Genomic DNA, 21,926 nt, shown 5'->3' on the forward strand with positions numbered 1-21,926 from the left:
CAACTCCTTCATTGGTTCAGTAAAGATATCAAAGTTGGTTGAAAGCTATTATCTAATGAACATTAACATTAAAAGCCCCAGCTTTAATAAGGTTTTCCAAAATTTGGACATTGAGATGGTGCTTTCTTTTTCGGATTTTTACGTTATAAAACTTCTCTGTCAAAAGTGTCTTCATTGCATTGATGTGAATCTTTTTGTAAGAAGTTGTTAGAGACATTTTATTGTACACTCTTAAGGTATATTTTTTTTCTTAAAATAAGTAAAAGCTTGCTAGTGATCAATTGGGTAATGAAGAATTAACAACAGCAACAATAGTAATAATAGTAAGAAGAAGAAATTTAAAATTCAAACTTGAAATTTCTATCTATTAGAATTATGTTGTCTTGACATTAATTTCCCCCATTTTCCTTCAAATCCTTATTCTCTTACATCCTTTGGAAATAGTTTCGATTATGCATACTCAGTCATAAAAAAAAAACGAGGTGCATCATGGCCGGATAATTGGACAGTTCGAGCAATTGGAGATCAGATAAATGGAAACCTACTTTGATATAACTCTAATTAAATTCAGAAACCAGTAATTATGTTATTAGGGGGGGGGGAATTCACGTCAGAGAATTTACAATTTAAAAATATCGATTTTTTTAAAAACCACTTTTTGTGAAGTTATTTCTGAAATTAGACGTTTAATGGAAACGGTATAAAGTATAATTAATATCTATGGAGTGATATAACCAGTGATTAAAAAAATGTTAATAATTTTTTTTAAATCGCCATTTTTGTTTTGGACCAAAAATGGCTGTCAGGGGGGTTTGGGGGGGGGGATTTTAAAATGTCTTGTATATACAATGTCTACAAACATGCCAAGTTTCAAAATTTTATCACAAAATGCAGTCCCCCTAACCCCCCCCCCCCCCCCCCCGGATTTCTGCTACCTGGGGCTCACCTATTACATGGGGCTGCCCCCTGACTAATACTAGCAATTTTTAGTTCAATCTTTCTCAACAACTAAATTAAAACAATGCGCTAAATTTTAGCTCAAAATTAAGTCATGAATTTTGAGTTTAAAGACAAAGCCTAAGCTTGAGAAAAAGAATTCATTTCGCTACAATCAGATTAAAAAGCCATGTAGTTGAAGGAATCATAAAAAATTTGCACAGGAAAAATCTTCAAACATGCAACTCTACAATGCTTTTTAAAATGCAGCTGAATCAACTTACTTAACAGTTTTCTCGCTTGCCATGTGACCACATGGATTAAATGCAAATGTGGGCGCTCCACAGTCAACATACAAAGATGGTTCAATGCCCATTGACAATTTGACAATAGGCCCAACCTAAGAAAAAAGATAAGAAAAGAACTTGTTTATCCTAGCCGAAAGGTTTCAAAGTAGTTTGTCTCTTAGAAAAAATACTTTTTGAATTTTTAAATACTCAGGGGAAGATGAGCCAGTTTTTTTATTTATTATTTTTCCCCCTTTCTTTTTTGACCTTTTCAACTCAATTTTTTAATTTTTGGAAGGAATCGGACACATTATTTAAACATATATTTCAAAAAATAAAACAATTAAGAACTTTAGATACCAAGAACTTTTTCTACCTCTTTTTAGTTCAGAAGCAAAACAAGGTTTTAAAATGCATTTATTCCCTAACACAGCAAAATTGTGCTTGAATATTATTTGTTTCTTGATCAGAAAACAAGGTAAAATGACAAAATTAAAAATATAAATGTTAAAAGTGGTTAGTAATGAGCTCAAATTGTTTTCATCACAAAGAAATAAGCTATTTATGGAATTTGTTTGAAAACTACATGAAACTATTCATAGCTGAAAAAAATATATTAAAAAAATGTTTCTGCTTAACAATTAGAAAAAGAAATATAAACACTGAAATAAATCCTGAAAACAGCTCCTAAAATAAACCAACAAAATAAATATCAAAATAAACCAATAAAATAAATATCGTAAGCACTGAAAAATTATAAACAGAATTTATAATTTCAAACATTATAGCTTAATTTTTCTTTTAAAAACTATTTTAATTTGAAAATCAAATAGCAAGAAAAAAATTCAGTATGATTAGAAACAAACTTATATATTATGTGAATAAATAAGGTTAAAAACCTAATGTGATCAAACATACTGTATAAACATAAATTAAACAAACTTGTTAATAATGAAAGCATTACCGGTTTGATATTTTATGAGAAAAAATTAAATTCATCTATATTTCTACATATCAAACATTTTTGAACTACTAAAAATACTTTCATGTCAGCTTTAATTTTTTTTTTGTGTGTTCTTAGTAAATCATAGTATTTTTACTGTAATATTTATACTTGTCAGAGCTAATTCTATATTAGCTACCAGTTTGTTTGGTACTCTTGGCTTACTTAAGAGGTTTTCCAACTCCAGCTCAGTCACTTCCTATGCCAGGCTGATGAGTGCTAATAAGCACAAAATTGCAGTCCCCGGCTGGAATTGACTGAGCTGGAGGTGTATTTCATGAATTTCTGCCTTAGCCCTGGCTATACTGCCGTGTGCAGGTAAATGGCAGTAACTGCAGATTTTTCTATTTTCATTTTTTGCATTTTTGAAATCTTCATTACTATAGTTTCATGCTACAAACATTTCTATTTGGCTGCCGCAGAAAAAAAAGCATTTTTTTAATCAGTGGTTAGCAGTAACTGCTTTTTTAGCAACATTTTGCGGGAAGTCGGCAGTATGTACTTACTGCTCTTTACCTGCCTACGGAAGAACGAAAACTTTCTCCCATGGTTTGGTAAACGGCAGTAACTGCTTTTGTTGCTGCATTTTGCAGGTAATTGGCAGAATGCACTTACTGCTCTTTACCTGCACACGGAAGAACGGAAACTTTCTCCCATGGGCAGGCAAACGGCAGTAACTGCAAATTTTTTGACTTTCATGAAATTTTTTTGCCCTCGATCGTTCTGCCGTCGGAGGGTAAATGACAGTAACTGCAATTTTTTCCATTTTCTTTTTTTTTTAAATTTTTTAAATCTATGTTTCTTTAGTTTTATGGTGCAAACATGTTTATCTGGTTAGCGCTAAATAAAAGCATCTTTTATCAGTGGTGATTAGCAGTAACTGATATTATCGCTACATTATGCAGGTAATCAGTAGCTTACTGCTCTATACCTGCCCATAACCATTGTCCGTTGAATGGAACATAAATGAATCGTAGCCAAAACTTGAACCAAGACGCATAAACGGTTTTCGCGATTTCTTTTTAGTTCAACTAAGCGCAAGCAGTAACACCCCGATGGAAGGTCATTGTGTGACCTCTCAAAAATTTCCTTGATTTGGCAAATTTAGAGCATTTTTTAAAATGATATTGCAATTTTTTAAAATGATTCCTAGTCGCTTCTCATTAGATGTAAGTATGCGTGCCAGGTCATATTTTATCTTTCGGCAAAATTTGAGAATTACCGTCTCTCGTCCTTGAGCGAAAGAGATACTTAAAAGGGGGAGATACTTGGGGAAAATAATCATACTTTATTTCAAATAAAGTCGAAGAAAACGTTTTGTAATTTCACAGCACGCAAACATTTTTTAAAAAAATCTTTGATTCTTCATATCAGTGTTCTAAAAACAATAAAACAAAATTATTTTTTTGCTAATGTACAGTTATAAAAGATAACATACGAGTAAACACAAGTAATGCTTGGCAGACGATAAATAAACGTGTAGCAACAGAACGATTCTGTTCCATTTGTTTTGTTCTGTCGCAGACGATATTTTTCACAATTTTTAATATATACTAAGCTGCTGCACTTTTAGTAGTTCGATGAGAGCAATTGTTAACACACGAAGCATTTCTTTCGCCTAAATTTTCATGGATATTTATTGCAAAGAGCAGAACATTAAGCAATTTGTTGTAGTTTTAAAAATGCCTAAAGAATCTTCCAGTTGCCAAGTGACAACGCAGGAACATTAAAGAACTTTCAACAATGCCGTAAGCAATCAGAACATATGCTTTGTCGACTATTCGTTGTCAGTATTTGAATTTTGAGTAAATATATTTGATTTTTACGATTTTGAACATGTTGTAACTTCCTCCAACAACAACAAATTGACTGTCATCAGCATGACTACAGATGACTTCCGTAGTTTCCCTGTAAGACAATCTCAGTGGATGAAATCCATGTCAAGATTGTACATAGAGGACATCGTCAAAGTTGAGTTTCGCTGAGGTTCTCGGAATCTCTTTTACAAAGTGGATCATGAAGATAATCAGTTCAAGGAATTTGATTTCCTAAAAAATAATTTTCATCTGAAGACTTCTATGTCTGCACCCCCGCCCCCTTCGTCCGCAATTTTGAGGAATTCCAATTAAGAAGAAACATGACGGAAGATTTAGTAGATGCGCAAAAAAAAAAAAAAAATCTACTGAGGTTTTTTTCTATTCAGTGTTTAAAAAGGTAAAACACAAAAATGAGTTCGTTGTAGCAAAGACTGTTTAAATCAGCAAGTATAGGAGGTATGTAAATGTGTTTTGGATTAAATTTATATCAAGTGGATGTAGGTCGATAACCTATTTAAATTATGTCCTCTTTAATAATAAATTTATAATCAACATATGTATATGTGTATATATATATATATATATATATATATATATATATATATATATATATATATATATATATATATATATATAAACGTACATGTATATTTATTGATTTATTTTTATATACTGGCATAAAAACATTTGTGTAAAAAAAATAAATTTTTATTTTATTTTTAAATTACATTTCATTTATTTATATTAAATTTATGTCCAGTATACACGGTATTTATTTTTTTAAAATAAAATATATTATTCACATTGCAATAAATATACTTCATAATGACATATCTACTTGGTATTATGCTGAATTTGTAATTATTGGTCATTCAATAGTACATTGTGTCGTTACTGCTGATTACCAGTAAAAGTGCATGAAAATTACTACTGCGAAGAGCAGGTAAAGAGCAGTATCTGCTTTAATTCAAATTTTGATTGGAAATCAAAATAAAACAGACTTCCCAAAAAATACTTCGATATAAACATATAGAATAGCCTAAAATCAAATTTCAATGTTTTATTGATGCTTGTGGGAAATCAAAAACGCGTTTCTTGAAATATCTCAAAAACTCATTTGTGTAGATACTGCCGTTTACCTGCACACGGCAGTATAGGGCGGTAACTTGCTGAATATATCAACTCAATACTTCAAATTTCACAAAAAATAAAGTGCAGAAACTTTACAGCACGCATTTGAGGCAACCCTAGCTTGCAAGTTCTAAATGGTACAACTCGCGCCACTATAATGTACGATGCGCAAAATTTGAATTCATGTCATCTTTTTGATGTATAAACACTCTTACCAAATTTCGTTTTTACCAAGCACAAGTCTTTCTTGGTGTTGGGATTTTTTTCCCGCCAGTGTATTTAAAATTAAATAAAGTGAAAAAATACCTAGGATATCACTGAAAAACGTCAATTCTGACCAGAATGTTAATTTTTTACTTCCTTTTACAAAAAAGGAAGTACAGTGAAACCTGTGTAAGTTGACCACTTGCGGTGCATTACTTTAGTGGTCAACTTACATAGGTTGGTTTATGTGATAAGGGCTAATCCCGTGCCTGAAAACAGCAGTCAACTTAGACAGGTAGTCAACTTACAAGGGTGGTCAACTTCACAGGTTTAACTGCATTGTATTTGCGAAAAAAAATTTCACTCAAAAACCAACCTTAATTTCCATTTTGCTCACCCCCGAATGAATGTTGAGTTTTTTTTCACCTGACCACGTGTGCATATGTACCTAAGAACGTAAAGACACCTGAAATATCCATTTTGACGATTCGCAAATTAATGACGACTTTTCTCGTGACGTATGTATGTTGCATAACTTAAGAATGGTATATCCTAGAAAGTTGAAATTTGGTACCTAGACTCCTAGTAGGGTCTAGTTGTGCACCTCCCCTTTTGGTTGCATTCGGATGTTTCAAAAGGGGTCTTTTACACCTTTTTGGGAGGAAATCATTGTTAATTTCGATGCCAACTCAAGTGGCGTTATAATTTGGCAGACACTTGGCGATAGATCGCTAAGTTTTGTCGCCAACTTGGTGACAAATTTGGCAATTTTTTTCTTTAAATCTGGTTTCAATTAGGCCATTGTTGATGATATTTAGAGAATTCACTATTGAATCACATTAAAATTGCCAATAATAGGGAAATAACATTAAATTGGCGTAAAAGGAAGTCATGTAATGCACAAATCAGCTCGTTTTTACTAGGATCATAGACACTTGTATTTAAAATAAACAAATAAAAATATTAGAGTGCATATTAAAAATTTCAATATCCAAAACAGTCAAATGATTTGGTAAAGAAAAATTCAAGGGGAGTTTCCAGCAACTTTTTATTTCAAATAAATAAAAAAGGATAGGGAGATAGCCAATGAAGGAAGGGAGGGAGGCCCACAGCATATCCTTTCCTCTCACTTTACCAAAGGTAGCCTAAAATTGCATTTTTAGATCTTTAATTTCAGAGAGTTTTCCACAGAGTATTCAAAACTCAATTTCTTCTCTGAATGCCATTAGTGAAAGTTATGTTTTCAGCATTACAACTTTGGAGAATTTCCAGGGGGGGGGGAGATCCAAACCTCATCCCTTCTCCTAATGTCATATCTTTGCCTCAGAGCAATTGTAAGACATCTAATCGCAGGAATAACACTAAGAAACCCCACAGTTGTTCTGAGGGGACGATATGTGGCCTACAATTGTACTTTTAGGGTTTTGCAAAATTTCCAAGGGAAAGCACCCAAACTCCTAACATGGCTGAAGATTACCTAAAATTGCATTTTCTAAGCTTCAATTTTGAAAAATTGCCCAGGGAGTATTCCCAAGTAATTTCCCCCCAATCAAAATCTATGGTCGGCTAAAATTAAAAACTCCTGCAACAAAAATTTTCCGGGGAGAGTTCGGAACAACATTTATTCCCATAATGTCATCACATTTCCAACAATGGAGCTTTTAGGACATCATTTTCAAAAAAATTGATGATGTTTAAAAAATGTTTTACAAAAAAATTCCATTTAAAAAAACTTAAAATACAGCACATTTCATGTTTATCTTTATTTTGCAATTTTCTAAGAAAAAGTCAAATTTAAAAGTACATATAAGAAATTAAAAATATCCCAAAAAGGTATAATGTGTTGCATTTTCAATATACTTTATTAATTTTACACTACGATTTTCCAAGGCACTAAGGTGAATACATTAAAGCCTTTTTTGCAGGTGTCTCCATCACAATATAAATTATACAATGAACTGTACTAAATCATTCTAAAACTCACCAAAGAACTCCTTTGAAATGATGTAATTACAAAAGCTTTTTGAATGTACTAAGATTACGAGATTAAAAGCAGAATCTAGTGAAAAGCAGAATTTAACAATATTGGTTTATAGTTTCAATTCAACAAATAAAGAAGAAAAAACAAATAATAAAGAATGATGAACTTGCAGAAGATTCTATATATTTTTATTTATTAGACAAGGATGAAATATCAAAGACAAAAAAGCATTGTTACTTTTGCATCATGAACATTTCTCATTTCGAATATGCAATGGAAAAGTTAAACCATTTAGTGTTTTAACATATTAATGCAAATTTAAAGATGATGGATTCAAATGTACGTACCTTGAGGCACATCGGACATGTTCGCGCATTTATATCTTTGTCTGTAATACCCCAGGAATGCAGGCCCTGGACATGACCACATATGAGATAGACATATGGCTGCTTTTCACTGCACGTTAATGTTGATTTGCGAGGAATCACAAGGGTATTGAGCCCGACAGGACATTGAATTCGTCCAGCATTTAATTCATCAATTTTTTCCTCAAGAAGATGTTTAGTCTGAAAAAAGCAAAGCATTACAAACTCTAATAAGAAGCTTTAAAGCACACACCAAATGGCATTACTATTTGGAAGCAACACTTGAATGCTGATTTGAAGTTGATGAAATATCTCATTCTACATTGTAATATTCTAAACCACAACACAATAAATTGAAATCTTTTGACGTCCTGAAATGAAAATGGGAAGCTTTTACGCATTTGGAAACTTTTGTGGTATCTGAATCAATATCTGGATGAGTCAGATATTGAATACTTACTGCATATCTGATGTATTCTTAAATTTAAAGTACATATATTTTTTTTAAATCTCAAATAAACCTAGATTTTTTTTCGAGCACTAATTGAAATTCATGTGAAACTCTATGCAGTATGCCCACTAAAGTCCCTCGCCACTTTGCCGAGGGTAGCTATATTGTCCACTTTTTTGCGAAAAATTCGGAGTGGCAGAAGAAATCGGACAAAAAAACAAACAAAAGTTCCACCAATTTTCCAAGCGTTTTACGCGCACAATTATTAAGATAATGTAATAGAATTATTACACAATTTGGTTACATATTACTAATTTTAAAAAACATTCTTTTTAAATTAATCATTTAATAAAAACACAATCGACTGCATTTAAACCATTAAATAAATCTGCAAAAAAAAAAAAAAAAAAATTCATTTTTGTGCCAAAATTTAAGCAATTTTTTTACTGTAAAAGTAATCAAATTTCACTAGCTGAAATAGCTGTTAAACATAATTTGTATTATTATAGAATCATTCATGTCAACTCACACACCTTAAAAGTGCATGCTCACAGATTATAACAATATTTTGCATGTACATTCTTATTTACTAAGTGGTATAAAAAAAATCCAATTTTAACTCTCTACCAGTTTTAATTTTTTAGATATAAGGGGTGGAATTTTTAATGTTTTGCTCACCCTGCTCATACTTGACTGGTCATAATTCAGGAACTAATAAAATTAGAAACTTGAACTTTATATATTTTGAAAGTTTAAAGAGTTTGAAAATGATATATTACATGATACAAAAATGCAATTTTTAATTTTGAAGGTCATTCAAATTGACTTTAGACCTTGAATATTTCCGAAAGCTATTATTTTAAAAGTCTGAAACAAATATATTATACACAGTTATGCTCTATATTTGTGCTAAGTTTTGTGTTGGGGCAACAATGGGCACTCTAAGAGGCTAAAAATTAAATGCCATCAATTAAAAGACAAATATGTGTGTCCATAATCATCTTGATGGTACAACATTAGAAAAATGAAAAATTTGTTCAATCTGATGTATAAGTAAACTACATAAAAAATATAGAAGTTATCCATTAAGTCAAACTGGACTTAACAATTATGTACTTCTTCTTGACAATGATTTGTTAGGTTGCTTTCTGTTTCTGTAGTTTTATATCTCCTCCCAGCTTCTGCACTTAAGTCAAAACTGGTCTCAAGTCTTTACGCTCACAACTTTTGGGCAGTTGAAAACACGATTAAAACAGACAAACTTTACAAGTTTTGGCATTATATACATTCAAAATATTGTAAAACATCATAAATAAAAATGAGGAAACAAAGGTGTACCAATCTGGATTAAAAAAAAAAAAAAAAAACTGCAATGCATTCACAATTTTAAGTAAAGAAAATTCTAAAAGCACTAAATTACTTGTATCATTCTATTAAGATCTCCTACACACAAGCGGTTAGTTGAATTACATTTTCGAGAAAGTTACCTGTCCACTAGTTGACTGGTGTTTTTCATTCTCTTCATATGAGGCAGCTTAGTTAAATCCATTTTTCTTCTAATAAGCTTTAAAAATTGCCAATGTTAAAACTGAATCAAGTTGACTCAACAAGTTTACTCGTGAGTAGAGCAAATGCTTAGCAATGCTCCAGTGCGTTGAATGCAATGAAAGGTTTATTGGACTCATCGGGATGAGAATGGTAGCAGCATATGTGTCTGGTGTGACTGTAATGTGAAGGATGCCCGGCGATTTCTTCACTTTTCCACCTGTGGCACATCCTGATAACCGCCTGTTCAAAAGTTAATTCAATTAACATGCAACCATACCGAGTGATCACTGATTGTAATAAAACTTTGCACATCGATAGAACACTTAAAAATATTGAACACGAGTTTTATTATCGGCAACAAACACTTTTAACAGGGTGAAATTTACCCCTAAATATTGGATAATTAGGAATTAGAGAGAACAATATTCTTTTATTTTAAACTTTACTTACAAAAATTCAACTATTGATTGACCCCAATCTGAAAAAACTAAACAAACTACAGTTGACTTGTTTCAGGATTTTTCTGAAAATGCTATGAACAGGGGGAAAACATCCTTCACAATTGTAAGGAGGTCATATTTACAGGGTGTTCCAGTTTACTGTTTCAGAACTTCTAAGAGGTGTAGGGTGTATGGTGGCGACTTAAAATCAGATAGCAATGTGGGGTCGGAAATGCTTTTCTGAAGAGGTGATGTACACAGAAGCACCATAAAGAAAAGAGACCGTATGCGAAAAACCTTATTAATAATGCACGTAAAAAAACAAAAGGTACAGGGGTCCAAGTAATTGTTTGAAGTTTTTTCAACCAGCTACAATACACACCTCACATCTTCGGCACATGAAACTTCAAACAGCCTGGAATACTCCCGGCATACCTCAAATTTCTCGCATCCGAAAAGCATTTCCAACCGTTCACTGCAATATGATTTTTAGTTGTCACGATGCACCCTACCCCTCTTAAGAGTTCTGAAAGTTAACTGAAGCACCCAGTATATCAATAGAAAGCTCTATTTTTTAGCTTCACAATATTTTTGGAATTTTCCTTTCACTATAATTCGGAGAGAAGTAACAGTCATGTGTAAGAACACTTTTCATTTTTCTTCATACATTTTAAGTTTTTAAACTGGCTTATATTTCTGACAATTTTCAAAATAGAAATCTAAAAATTGTCAGGATTACCTATCCTGTCATATGTGTCCTTCACGCCAAATTTCATTGAAATCGGAAACAGTAAAATGAAGGTGATTTCTTTGACATGGAATTGCTCAAATGCAACTATGTGCGGGTAAGATTGCGAAGGATGGTTTACCCTTATTCATAGCATTTTCAAAAAAATCCTGTAAAAGCCAACTTTAGTTTGTTTAGTTTTTTTCAAGTTGTCAATCATTGTTTGAAGTTTTGTAAATAAAATTTCAAATCAAAAAATATATTGTACTCTATAAATCCCAATTATCCAATATTTAGGGATAAATTTCACCCCATTAAATGTGTTTGTTGCCGATTAAGAAAAAAAAACACTGATTCAATATTTTTATGTGCCTTATCGATGTGCAAAGCTTTATTCCAATCAGTGATTCACGCTTGGGTACGGTTACTTGTAAATTGCCTCGTGTGAAGGAGGTCTAACATGTGTTGGGGAAAAAAATCATCTGCAAGTGAATTTGCATAAGAATAAATATAATTGTTGTATTTTAGACATTTTTAAATTAATGTCATCCAAACTTTACTTATGTCATTATTTTTCAATTTATTGTCAAACATCCATTGCATGAAACATTGAATAATAGCTCATCCCCTAGTTGCCCCAACATGTTGTATTATCAGGATGATTATGGACACACATATTTGACTTATACTTGATGGCATTTGATTTTTAGCCACTCAGAGTGCCCATTATTGCCCCACACAAAACTTGGCACAAATAAAGAATATAACAGTGTGTGTAATATGTATAATTTTCAGAATTTTAAAATAACAGGTTTCGGAAATATTCATGGTCAAAGGTCATTTTGAATGACATTCAAAATTTATATTTGTACTTTTGTATCATGTACTATAGCCTCTCAAAGCTTGTTTCAAGATCTTTAAAATGGTATGATGTTTTGCAAGTAACACAATTAGAAAAGAAGTTACATGCATTCAAAACTACTCTTTGTACCAAAATTCGATTTTTGTAATGGCCCCCAGTCAAAGAATATTTTTCCTAAAGATCTAAAGAATTGGATTTTTACTTTTATTACCAAATGCTATCTCTCTATAATATTTAAGAAAAATTGAAAAGGTCAGTTTGAAAATTGTACTTTTTTGATCATTTGATATGGAATGAGCCTATATTGCTATTTTAATTTAAAAAGGGCTTTTTTTATCATGGTAAATATATTTAAAGATAAGTAAATACATACAATAATAATTAATTGAAAACAAATACTGTGTATTTAGTTAGTAGCAAAGGGAGTTAGGAAAATAAATTTTATTAATATCGTAAACAACATCTTGCATTTAAAGAAAATCCAACACATAGATAAAATAAACTAAACATATTCCTTTTCTGAACTCCAAAGTTGCAATTCCAGTCAAAAATTTTAAAAACTTTTGCTGAATTCACCTGGAAAATTTAAAATCTCAGATTTGTGTTAAAAAAATTTTTTCGACAATAATTTCTACCTTATAACAAAATAAATCGCAGTCTAATACATTTTATAAAATAGTAAAATATTTGTAACATTGCATTCAATAAACTGTTTGTAACTTATAATTCATAAAATAAAGATTTTTTTTTTCACACATATTTGAGAGAGTGAGAAGCAAAAGGATGTAAGTGACAAAATTAAAAATTTGGAGTTAACCAGGATAAATGGAAGGAGAACCTCTAGTCTGTTTTAAGGTCTAAGATAGTACTAGTAGCACTAGCAATTGCTGTTGTATGACAGTTTTTAGAAAAAATTTTCAATGAAAGCCTACCTGGGGTCTGAACTTTAAATGCGTTATACTCAAAACTTAAAAAATGTTCACTTACATCTTATTGTTTCTCACCGCCTCATTTGGAAAAACCATGAAAAGTTTCGGTTTAAGTCTAATCAGATACTAAACAAAAAAAAAAAGAGCGAAAAAAAAGAGAACAAAAACTTGAAGTAAAACAAAAAAGCTCAGCTTTGAATTTATAATAATATCATAAAAAATAATTTCATTTCAATAGAAAATTTCTTCATTAACTCCAATTTCTTACTTCATTTTATGATCTTTTGTGTTTAAAACACACACATTTTATACTTTTTTGAATTTTAATACAAATAAAAAATTTAATGCAGTTTTTTCCAAGCTTTTTCTGGGGTGGAAAAAACTGGACAATTCTGACCTTGCCTGCGAGAAACTTCTGAACCGCTGCTACTCAGTTCAAAAACAAAAAACTGCATAGTAAAGTAATAAACAGAGTTATTTGAACTTATTTCTAAAAAAACCTATTTGCTCAGCCTGACAGCAACTTTTTGAATTTTTCCATAGAAACTATAGAGAATCTTTAGCTTTAGGCATCTCTGGCAATAATGTCCACAAGATCTCGTTTCACACTAGAACTCGAAAATTATACTGCCCGACATGCCCGGGGCATGTAAAAATTCCAATTGGGCATGACTCTTTTACCCTTACATGCGCGGTCGAGCATGTAAGTTTTTGATCAAATATTTGTTTCTAAAACTTTATTATTTCGCATTTTATTGAAAAATTACTGTATCCTTACTTGGAGCTCAAAATTTATTTTAAGCACTACTGCTAAGACTGCACTACTTTGCTGTTTCCGGCTTGCGCGGAAGCGATTCTTCCCGTTATTTAATTTAAATTTTGTTAAATTTAACGACGGCTTATTATGTACTATTTATTCAAACTCTTGCGTGTATGATTTATATAAAAATAATTTGATTAATGCTATACGACAAATTCAAATGCTTTTATTGACATACAATAAGGAAAATTGGGCATGTATCTTTTAGACAAACATGCCCAGCAGGGCATGTAAAATTTTAAGGATTTTTTTAGCCCTGTTTCATACTAAATCAATAAGGTTCAATAACTTCGTAAATTATTTTTTTTCCCCATTATCCTAACTCTTTACATTTTTAAGATAGGAATCTTAACTTTGCAGTTAACCACCAGGTGTCACTGTAGGCGGCTTCATTCAGATGTGCATGGCAACTTTACTATAAGTAGACACCACTTTTTTAATGTAGCAGCAGCCCTTCCAAAATTAAAGAGATTGGCAAGGAACTTAAATAGCATACTGTATAAAGCCAAAATTATAAAAGTAAAAAAGGAGGAATCATCGCCACTTTCTAATCCAACAGTAAAGGTATTACATGATGTGCTTCAAAAAAATACAATTTATTTGGTATTTAGAGATAAACAGTTAGTATGATAAATAAAAGGTGTTATTTTCCTTAATTGCTATTTTAGAGAATAAAAGCACATTTGAAGAGTTTAGTATCAAAACCAGCCAAGAACGCAAGTTTCTAAAATTCTCAAGACAGAAATTTCTCAAATCGAAAGGAGGCACATCTCAAATTTCGTATTCAAACAAAGAAAAAGAAAGAATACAGAGCACTTTACACTTCAAATAAATAAGAAACATTTTCTACGAAAAGTTCAAATACAGAGGGTATTAAACACAATGAAATATTATGATCTTTTAAGAAATTATTTCACTGAATTTAAAAATAATTTTTTTTTCAATGTTGGGTAATGCATAACAGTTTTCTCTTAAATATGATCACAAAACACAAATGAAATAATAACAAAGCAGTTATCTTAACTTTCCAGATTTAACTCATTCATTGATCACTTATTAATTTTTAGCTCTTATCTTATTCTGTCTCAGATTTTGAACAAGACAAAAATCCATGAAAAAAGAAGACAAACTGCGATGTTATTCATTACAAATGGTTTTTGGCAGCAATTTTAAACCTGATCGAGCTGGATTTGTTCCAAATTGCCTTGATGCATGATAGTACTTACCAAAAAGTACCAATTTAGAAAATTAAAAACTTTTGAAAATTCATGGATTAAACTGGTTTTGATACTAAATGCTTAATTTGGAGCATGTGCAGTTTTTCAAGATGAAAAATACAAAATAAACAATTTAATTTTATAAAATATACTTGCACATCGAACACAAAGCTACAGAAAAACTTAAGTAAAACAGCTAAGCAGATGAACTCAAAGTATTACGTAACATGAATAAAGTACTTACGGGAGATTTTGAGAGTCCTTCAGCTGAACGCCAAAGCAAAGTTGCACCACAGAGGTCAATTAGTGTCCCATCTTGAAGTACATTCGTTTCTTCTTCTATCTTTAAGCCTTTCTCGGGCGCTGATCGACTTTCCCGAAGTGCATAAACACCACCCCCAACCGAGACTTCTCGCCAAATACCAGGCTGACCAGCAGAAAATGAGCCCTGAGGATGCATGATGAGAATTCCATTTGTTGTCAAGCCATCAATTTCACCATTCTGCTGCCACTTTGTTGCCTTCTCCTGTAGCCAAAAAAAAAAAAAAAAAAAAAAAAAAACAGCTATGTTTCTAAATTGATTCTTACTTTTTACCCCTTAAATTCAAAACATGAATTCTTGTACAAGTGCTAAAATGTCATACAGAGTTTTAAAGCATTTCAATAAAAATAACTTTGAAGAGAAAAAGTGAAGCTTCTATAGTAAAAAAAAAAGAAAGAAAAGAAAATTGAGACAAAAATCCAAAATTATCAATTCTGCATCAAACAGCATTTTAATCATTTTCATACTCAACCTGCAACCCAATATGTGATCTTCTGAGCTGTCAGTAGCTCTGCCATAACACGGTAAAAGAAGGGCAATAAGTACCAGATATTTCAAAAACTTCAACTATTGTGCAAAGATTTTTGCAGGTTCACCCTGAAAATGCCCTTTTTCCGTTTTTGCCAGCAATTTGAGAATTGTTTGGCTTAAAATTAAAGAACATTTTTCTTTAATAATGTACATTCATTTATGTGTAACAGTCTAAAAAAGTGAAGCAGTTGTCATGAGCATCAATAATAATAATAAAACAATTGAAATAAATAAGCAGTTCAAAAGCATATTTATGGCAAAAATATTTCAGTACAAGCACAACTTAATACCACCTACATGATGTTGTCCTTAACATGGTTATTAGTGGTAAGTAACCTCACGTAAAATACAGTAATAAATAAGGAAAAAATTAAAAGTTAAAATCACTTTTCACTAAATTAGTTCTTCTCTTTGTAATATATATAAAATAAACATAAAATAGTAAGATAATACTTAACTAAAACTATAATATTATTATTTCAATAAAAAATTATTTAATAAAAAAAACCGACTGCGTAAAAACCAAAAAGAAAAATGTATAAGCCCAGTAGTTTAGAATGTTATTAAGTACTACTGAATAACTACACCGTTGAAATAGTTTTATAACTGTACACAGATAAGACAAATCATAAATTCAAAAGCAGAATAGAAGGATAAACAGTCGAGGCACATTCCTTTCTGATTCAAAGAACCCCGTAAAATTTGAATGAGCCCCGACTGTTGATCCTTCTATTCTGCTTTTGAATTTATGATTTGTCTTATCTGTGTACGGCTATAAAACTATTTCAACGGTGTAGTTATTCAGTAGTACTTAATAACATTCTAAACTACTGGGCTTATACATTTTTCTTTTTAGTTTTTTTGGTTTTTACGTAGTCGGGTTTTTTGTTTTTATTTAATAATTTTTTATTTTGCACTTTTTAGTTAATTTTCATTGACTTAGTTATTATGATTATAAGACGGTACATTTCGCAACCTTGTCATTTCCTTGGGATAGTTTGTTTCTATCATGAGGTTTATTAAGTAACTTGCGGTGGTCTAAACTACTGATAATTAGTCCCTCTAGGGACCTAACTCGGCTTAAAGCTACATGTGTTTGACCTTCGGCAAAAATGCGCAAACTTAAGTCAATCACAGCACAGCTGTATAAACAGCCTGTATAACTCATGATGACAAGAAATCGGAAGCGTCGTTAATCAAATCTTTCTCGCAAAACTATAAAAGCCTGTCCAGAAAGTACACGTCACGAAACTTAATCCCTTGAATTAAGGCAAAAACAAATGCAACATGTTAGAGATGAAAATCGAATTAGTAGACTTCCTTTCTTTTGGTGCTTATTGCACGGGTTTACTTTTGATAAACACTAAGTTTATCCTAAGCACAATGTTATTATTTAATTATATGTATCTCATCATTTACAAATTAAAGCTATTTAATTGTAAACTTACTATGCATGTTAGCATGTTCGCGTTGTAATATCCTTTTCGCTTTGACAAGCGATTCTTCCCGCGTACTTCAACTTCAGATGAAAACGTAAACAATGAGTGAATCTGTTTTCGCTTCCCGGCGAATGGAAGGTCAGATGACATCACTCGTTCTCAGACATTCTAGAAGCTTTTTGCACACGTCTTTTCCACACGTGTCGAACTTGAGATGACGCGTTATGCTAATTGGGAAAGCAGTATTTATACGCTCGTGTGATATGACTCTTTCTCTTTTTCACTTCTCGCATCTACGACAGATGTTTTAGTTTGCCAACTTGCAGTTTGCAGTTGGGGTTTTCGGCTCTTGGCTTTTCAGCCATCGAGGTAGCCATTCACAGTTTTTAGAATGGATTAATAGGAAGTTAGTTTTCTGATCGGTAGTTAGATGTGATCTAATAGATACTACTAGAACTCGCCGAACTTAGTGTTCGTGATGCATTATTGAAATGTTAGTATTAGAGATCTATGAATAGAGATCATGAAAACATCTTCAATGGAACATTCGGTAATATTTAATAGAATTAGTAAATAGATATAATAGGTCTACAAAGTCCATGATTATACTTTAATTTTGCGTATGGCTTTGAGTTATTGATTCTTCAAGTTACTTTATTATTTTCTCATTTTATCTTTTACAATTGTTAATTGTTTAATAAATCGTTGATATTTTCAAAGAATGACTTTTCGTCACTTGATATAAGATTCTTCATGCAGCAGAAGATAAATTTCTATTTAATAGTTTGACTACTCCAATCGCGTATTACACTTTGCTAATTTAATAGCTCTGAATTATCATTATTCTTTGCAAAACTTGGGCTATTCTCTTTCTTGCTTTATGCTGGAGAATTATAGCCCATCAATGGTTATGGTAGCCCAGATTATAGAGTTGGTCAAATACGAGATGAAATATAATGCTGTTGTCTGAAGTCAGATTATCGGGAATTTAATTCCTTTTTCAAGTGTCAAGATTTAAAAGAAGATTAGGAAGAAGTTTTTGCAAGATAATTGAACTTTTTGTACAGGTTTATTCAAAATTTGATGAATTTTTCCAAATTTGAACTTTTTTTCAAGAGATTACCTTTCTTCAAGTTTTTTATGATAGTTAGTGACGGGGGGGGGGGGGGACTGTTCACTAATTTACAAAATGAATCGATGGATCCAAGAGTCGACATCTTTGACTATTTTAGTTAAAATTTAAGAAAAATTTGAAATTTTTTTTGAAAATGGCAGGTCCTACTTACACCATAGAAAAATTGAATAGCAACAACTACACCGAATGGGCGGTAAATGTCAAATTCCTACTTATGGAAAAAGATTGCTGGGATATTGTCATTGGTTCCGAAGAACTTCCCGTAATTTCAAAAGATTCTGACGTCACTAAGCGAGATATCAAAGATTTTCACTACCGCAAGAGACTTGCCCTATCGTTAATTTTTCTTAACATCGAACAAGAATTTAAAAAGATAATTGAAAATATAGAAGAACCTACCTTATCTTGGCGAAAGCTCAAAGATCACTTCTTCCCGGAAAACCGCTGCATTCAGATGCAACTGTACGCAGAGTTAAATAATTGCAAAATAGAATCGGGAGAAAAATTAAACCAATACGCAGCCCGCTTAAGACGCATTTACGAGAAGATAAAAATTGTACACAAAGATTTTCCTGAAGATTTTCTAATTTTTCAATTGTTACAAAACTTACCTATAGAATTTGACCATATAATACAATCGATATTAATCAGACCAGATGCAACTTTTAAATTTGAAGAAATTATAGTTGATCTAATAGTAGAAGAAGGACGTCTAGCACTTCGTGAAAATTTAAATACTAAATCGGAAATCGCTTATGTTGAAACCAGAATGAGGTTATGTTACTATTGTAAGCAGCCTGGACACTTCAAAAGAGATTGTCCACGACTATATCGGAATTCTTCAGCCCAGAACAGGAAAAGTCAAGGATCCCAGGACAGAACCAATAGAAGAGGACGGAGCCCATACAGGAGGAAACGACATTTTTCAAGGAAGAGGAATCGTTCACCTTCAAGCACCCGATGTGAGTACAAGAACTTTTTTATTTGTGAAGCTAACTTAAACCATGTAGAGGAAAAGCCCTCTGTATGGCTTTTTGATACTGCTGCCAGTGATCATTTTTCTGGAAACAGAGACTGGTTTAGAACTTTTACACCTTTAAAAAATAGTAAAATGGCTGTTGCCATCAAAAATCAGACCTTCCCGATTGAAGGGAAAGGAGATATTAAAGTAAGATTTGGAAAAAGGTCTGTAGTTCTAAAAGATGTTCTGTATTCCCCGCAATTAAGGCAGAATTTGTTATCTGGTACAAAATTCGACAAAGGAGGAGCTAAATTTAAAGGGGGGGATGGTTTTGTGGAAGTTTCTGACAAAGAAGGTCTAATTTTAAAAGCAAAACTTAAGAATGGTGTATATATTGTAAATTCTAAAAAGTCAAATCAAATTCCTTTAAATTCTAGTCATTTTAATTCTGAATCTAGTCATGTTGAAGATTTAGAAACTTGGCATAAGCGCTTGGCGCATGTCAATATTGATAGTATTAAGAAAACTAGTAAATTGCAGGGAGCAAGGGGTTTACCAAAGTTTAAAAATTCTAAAATTCAGTGTGACGACTGTAAAATTGGTAAATTTAAAAGAGTCAGTTTCAAGCCGTTGACTGAAAAACGTAGTAAATACCCATTAGAGCTTTTACATGCTGATGTATGGGGCCCTTGCAATGTACCTGGCAAAAATGGTGAAAAATTTTACTTATCTATCATTGATGACTTTTCTCGACGTGCATCTTTGTATCCCATTAAATCAAAGGGTCAGGTCGCAGAAATTTTCAAAAAGCATATTACTAGAGCTGAAAGATTTTTAGATAAGAAAGTAAAAGCTATTAGGACAGATAATGGTAAGGAATTTGTTAATCATAATTTGGATAATTTTTGTGAAAAGCTTGGTATTAAACATGAACTTACTAATTATTACACGCCAGAACAAAATGGTTCCGCGGAGAATTATAACAGAATTGTCGCTGATTGTACCCATGTCTTGTTAATAGAAAGTGGTTTGCCAAAAGAATTCTGGCCAGATGCAATGTTGTATTTTGCATACACTTGGAACAGGGTATGTCACTCCAATCAGGACAAAACTCCATTTGAACTATATGGCGGTAATAAACCATCTGTAAAACATCTTAAGCCTTTCGGCACAATTTCATTCGTGGGCACTCCACGACAACGTAGAAACAAATTGGATGCTAAAGCCCAAAAAGGCATTATGATTGGGTATGCGTTTAGTACCAAAGGTTATCGTATCTGGATACCTGATACTAACGCGGTAATTGAATCCATTAATGTTTCTTTTAAAGAAGGTCATTTTTACAAAGACCATTTTCATTCTAAGTTGGATAATAATACTTTATCATGGCCTCTAACCTCTCGTCCACTCGATAGTGATACGGATGTAGAAACTGAGGAGGAGCAGAGTCAATCTGACGTTGACGTGCCAGAAATCTCTAACAGAGAATCTAACATTCATAGTGATTCAGATTCAAATAGTGATTCAGATACTGAGGGGGATACGTCAGACGATGACAAGCCCAGGATCATGAGGAATCCAACATGGGTCAGAAAAATTGTTCCAAGACCTGATGGGTCAAGAAATGACATATATTATTTTGAAAAGGGTCAATCTAAAAGGTTAAGATCTGTTCATGATGTAAGAAAATATTGTGATAAATTAAATCTTGTTTTTGAACCATCCTTATTTAATTTTCAAGGGAAAGATACCTTTCAGGGGGAAATTGCAAGCCATAATTCTAGTTCAAGTATAACAGAATCTTGACTAGAAAATGATATTAAAATTCCTCGCACTTATAAACAGACTCTTAAGTCAACAGAGCGGGAAAAATGGCATGATGCAATGAAGTCTGACATCAAATGTATGCATGATAGAAATGTCTGGACTTTGGCCAAATTACCAGCAAATACCACTCCAGTTGGGAGTCGCTGGGTTTATACACTTAAGAAAAACGAACAGGGGGATATTATAAGATTCAAAACACGGCTTTGTGCTCAGGGTTTTGCTCAAATTAAAGGATTAAATTTTGAAGATACCTTTCCCCAGTAGTTCAATTTGGTATAATTCGGTTTTTCTTTACATTATTAGTAGTATGTTTAAAATGGTCAAATGTTCAATGTGATGTAAAAAATGCCTATCTGTATGCCCCAATTGACGAACAAATATATATGTGTCAACCCCCAGGTTTTGTTGAGAAAGGAAAGGAAAATTTATATTGCAAATTAAATAAGGCAATTTACGGATTACATCAAAGTGGACGTCTGTGGTACAATGAAATTTTCAATGTTTTGTCAAAATTAGGATTTAACAAATTTTCATGTTGCAATTGTGTATTTTATAATTCTAGTGTAATTTTGCTATTATATGTTGATGACATCGTTATTTTTGGTAAAAAGGACTGTGATATTAAAAATTGTTTAAAATTATTAAGTAAACATTTTGACTTAAAAGTATTGGGTAAGACGAGAAAACTACTAGGTGTAGAATTTGAAGAAGGCGAAAATGGCTTTCATCTACATCAAACTAATTATATTGAAGAAGTATGTAAAAGATTTAGTAAATATAATTTTTCTATCTCGTCATTACCAATTAGTAAAGGTTGTGTCTACTCAACTAAAGATTGTCCGAAAAATGACGATGAAATCAAAGAAATGAGTAAATTACCATATAGAAATCTATTAGGATGTTTAAGTTTTACTGCAAATCGAACTAGACCGGATATATCTTATGCAATTAACATTTTCAGTCAATTTCAAAGCAATCCCAGTATTACCCATT

The 21,926-nt window shown here is 32.0% G+C and overlaps 1 protein-coding gene across 1 annotated transcript in view; it reads right to left on the reverse strand.

The window, feature by feature from the left end:
* Positions 1-21,926, reverse strand: part of LOC129230982 (protein pellino-like) — a 60,041-nt gene that overhangs the window by 13,296 nt on the left and 24,819 nt on the right. Inside the window, exons 6-8 of the mRNA XM_054865224.1 lie at positions 14,963-15,244; positions 7,707-7,925; positions 1,221-1,336 (exon numbers count right to left, since the gene is read on the reverse strand). Of these exons, the coding sequence (XP_054721199.1) occupies positions 1,221-1,336; positions 7,707-7,925; positions 14,963-15,244 (617 nt within the window). The remainder of the gene's footprint in view (positions 1-1,220; positions 1,337-7,706; positions 7,926-14,962; positions 15,245-21,926) is intronic.

This window comes from Uloborus diversus, chromosome 10, assembly GCF_026930045.1.
Source record: "Uloborus diversus isolate 005 chromosome 10, Udiv.v.3.1, whole genome shotgun sequence".
NCBI lineage: Eukaryota > Metazoa > Arthropoda > Arachnida > Araneae > Uloboridae > Uloborus > Uloborus diversus.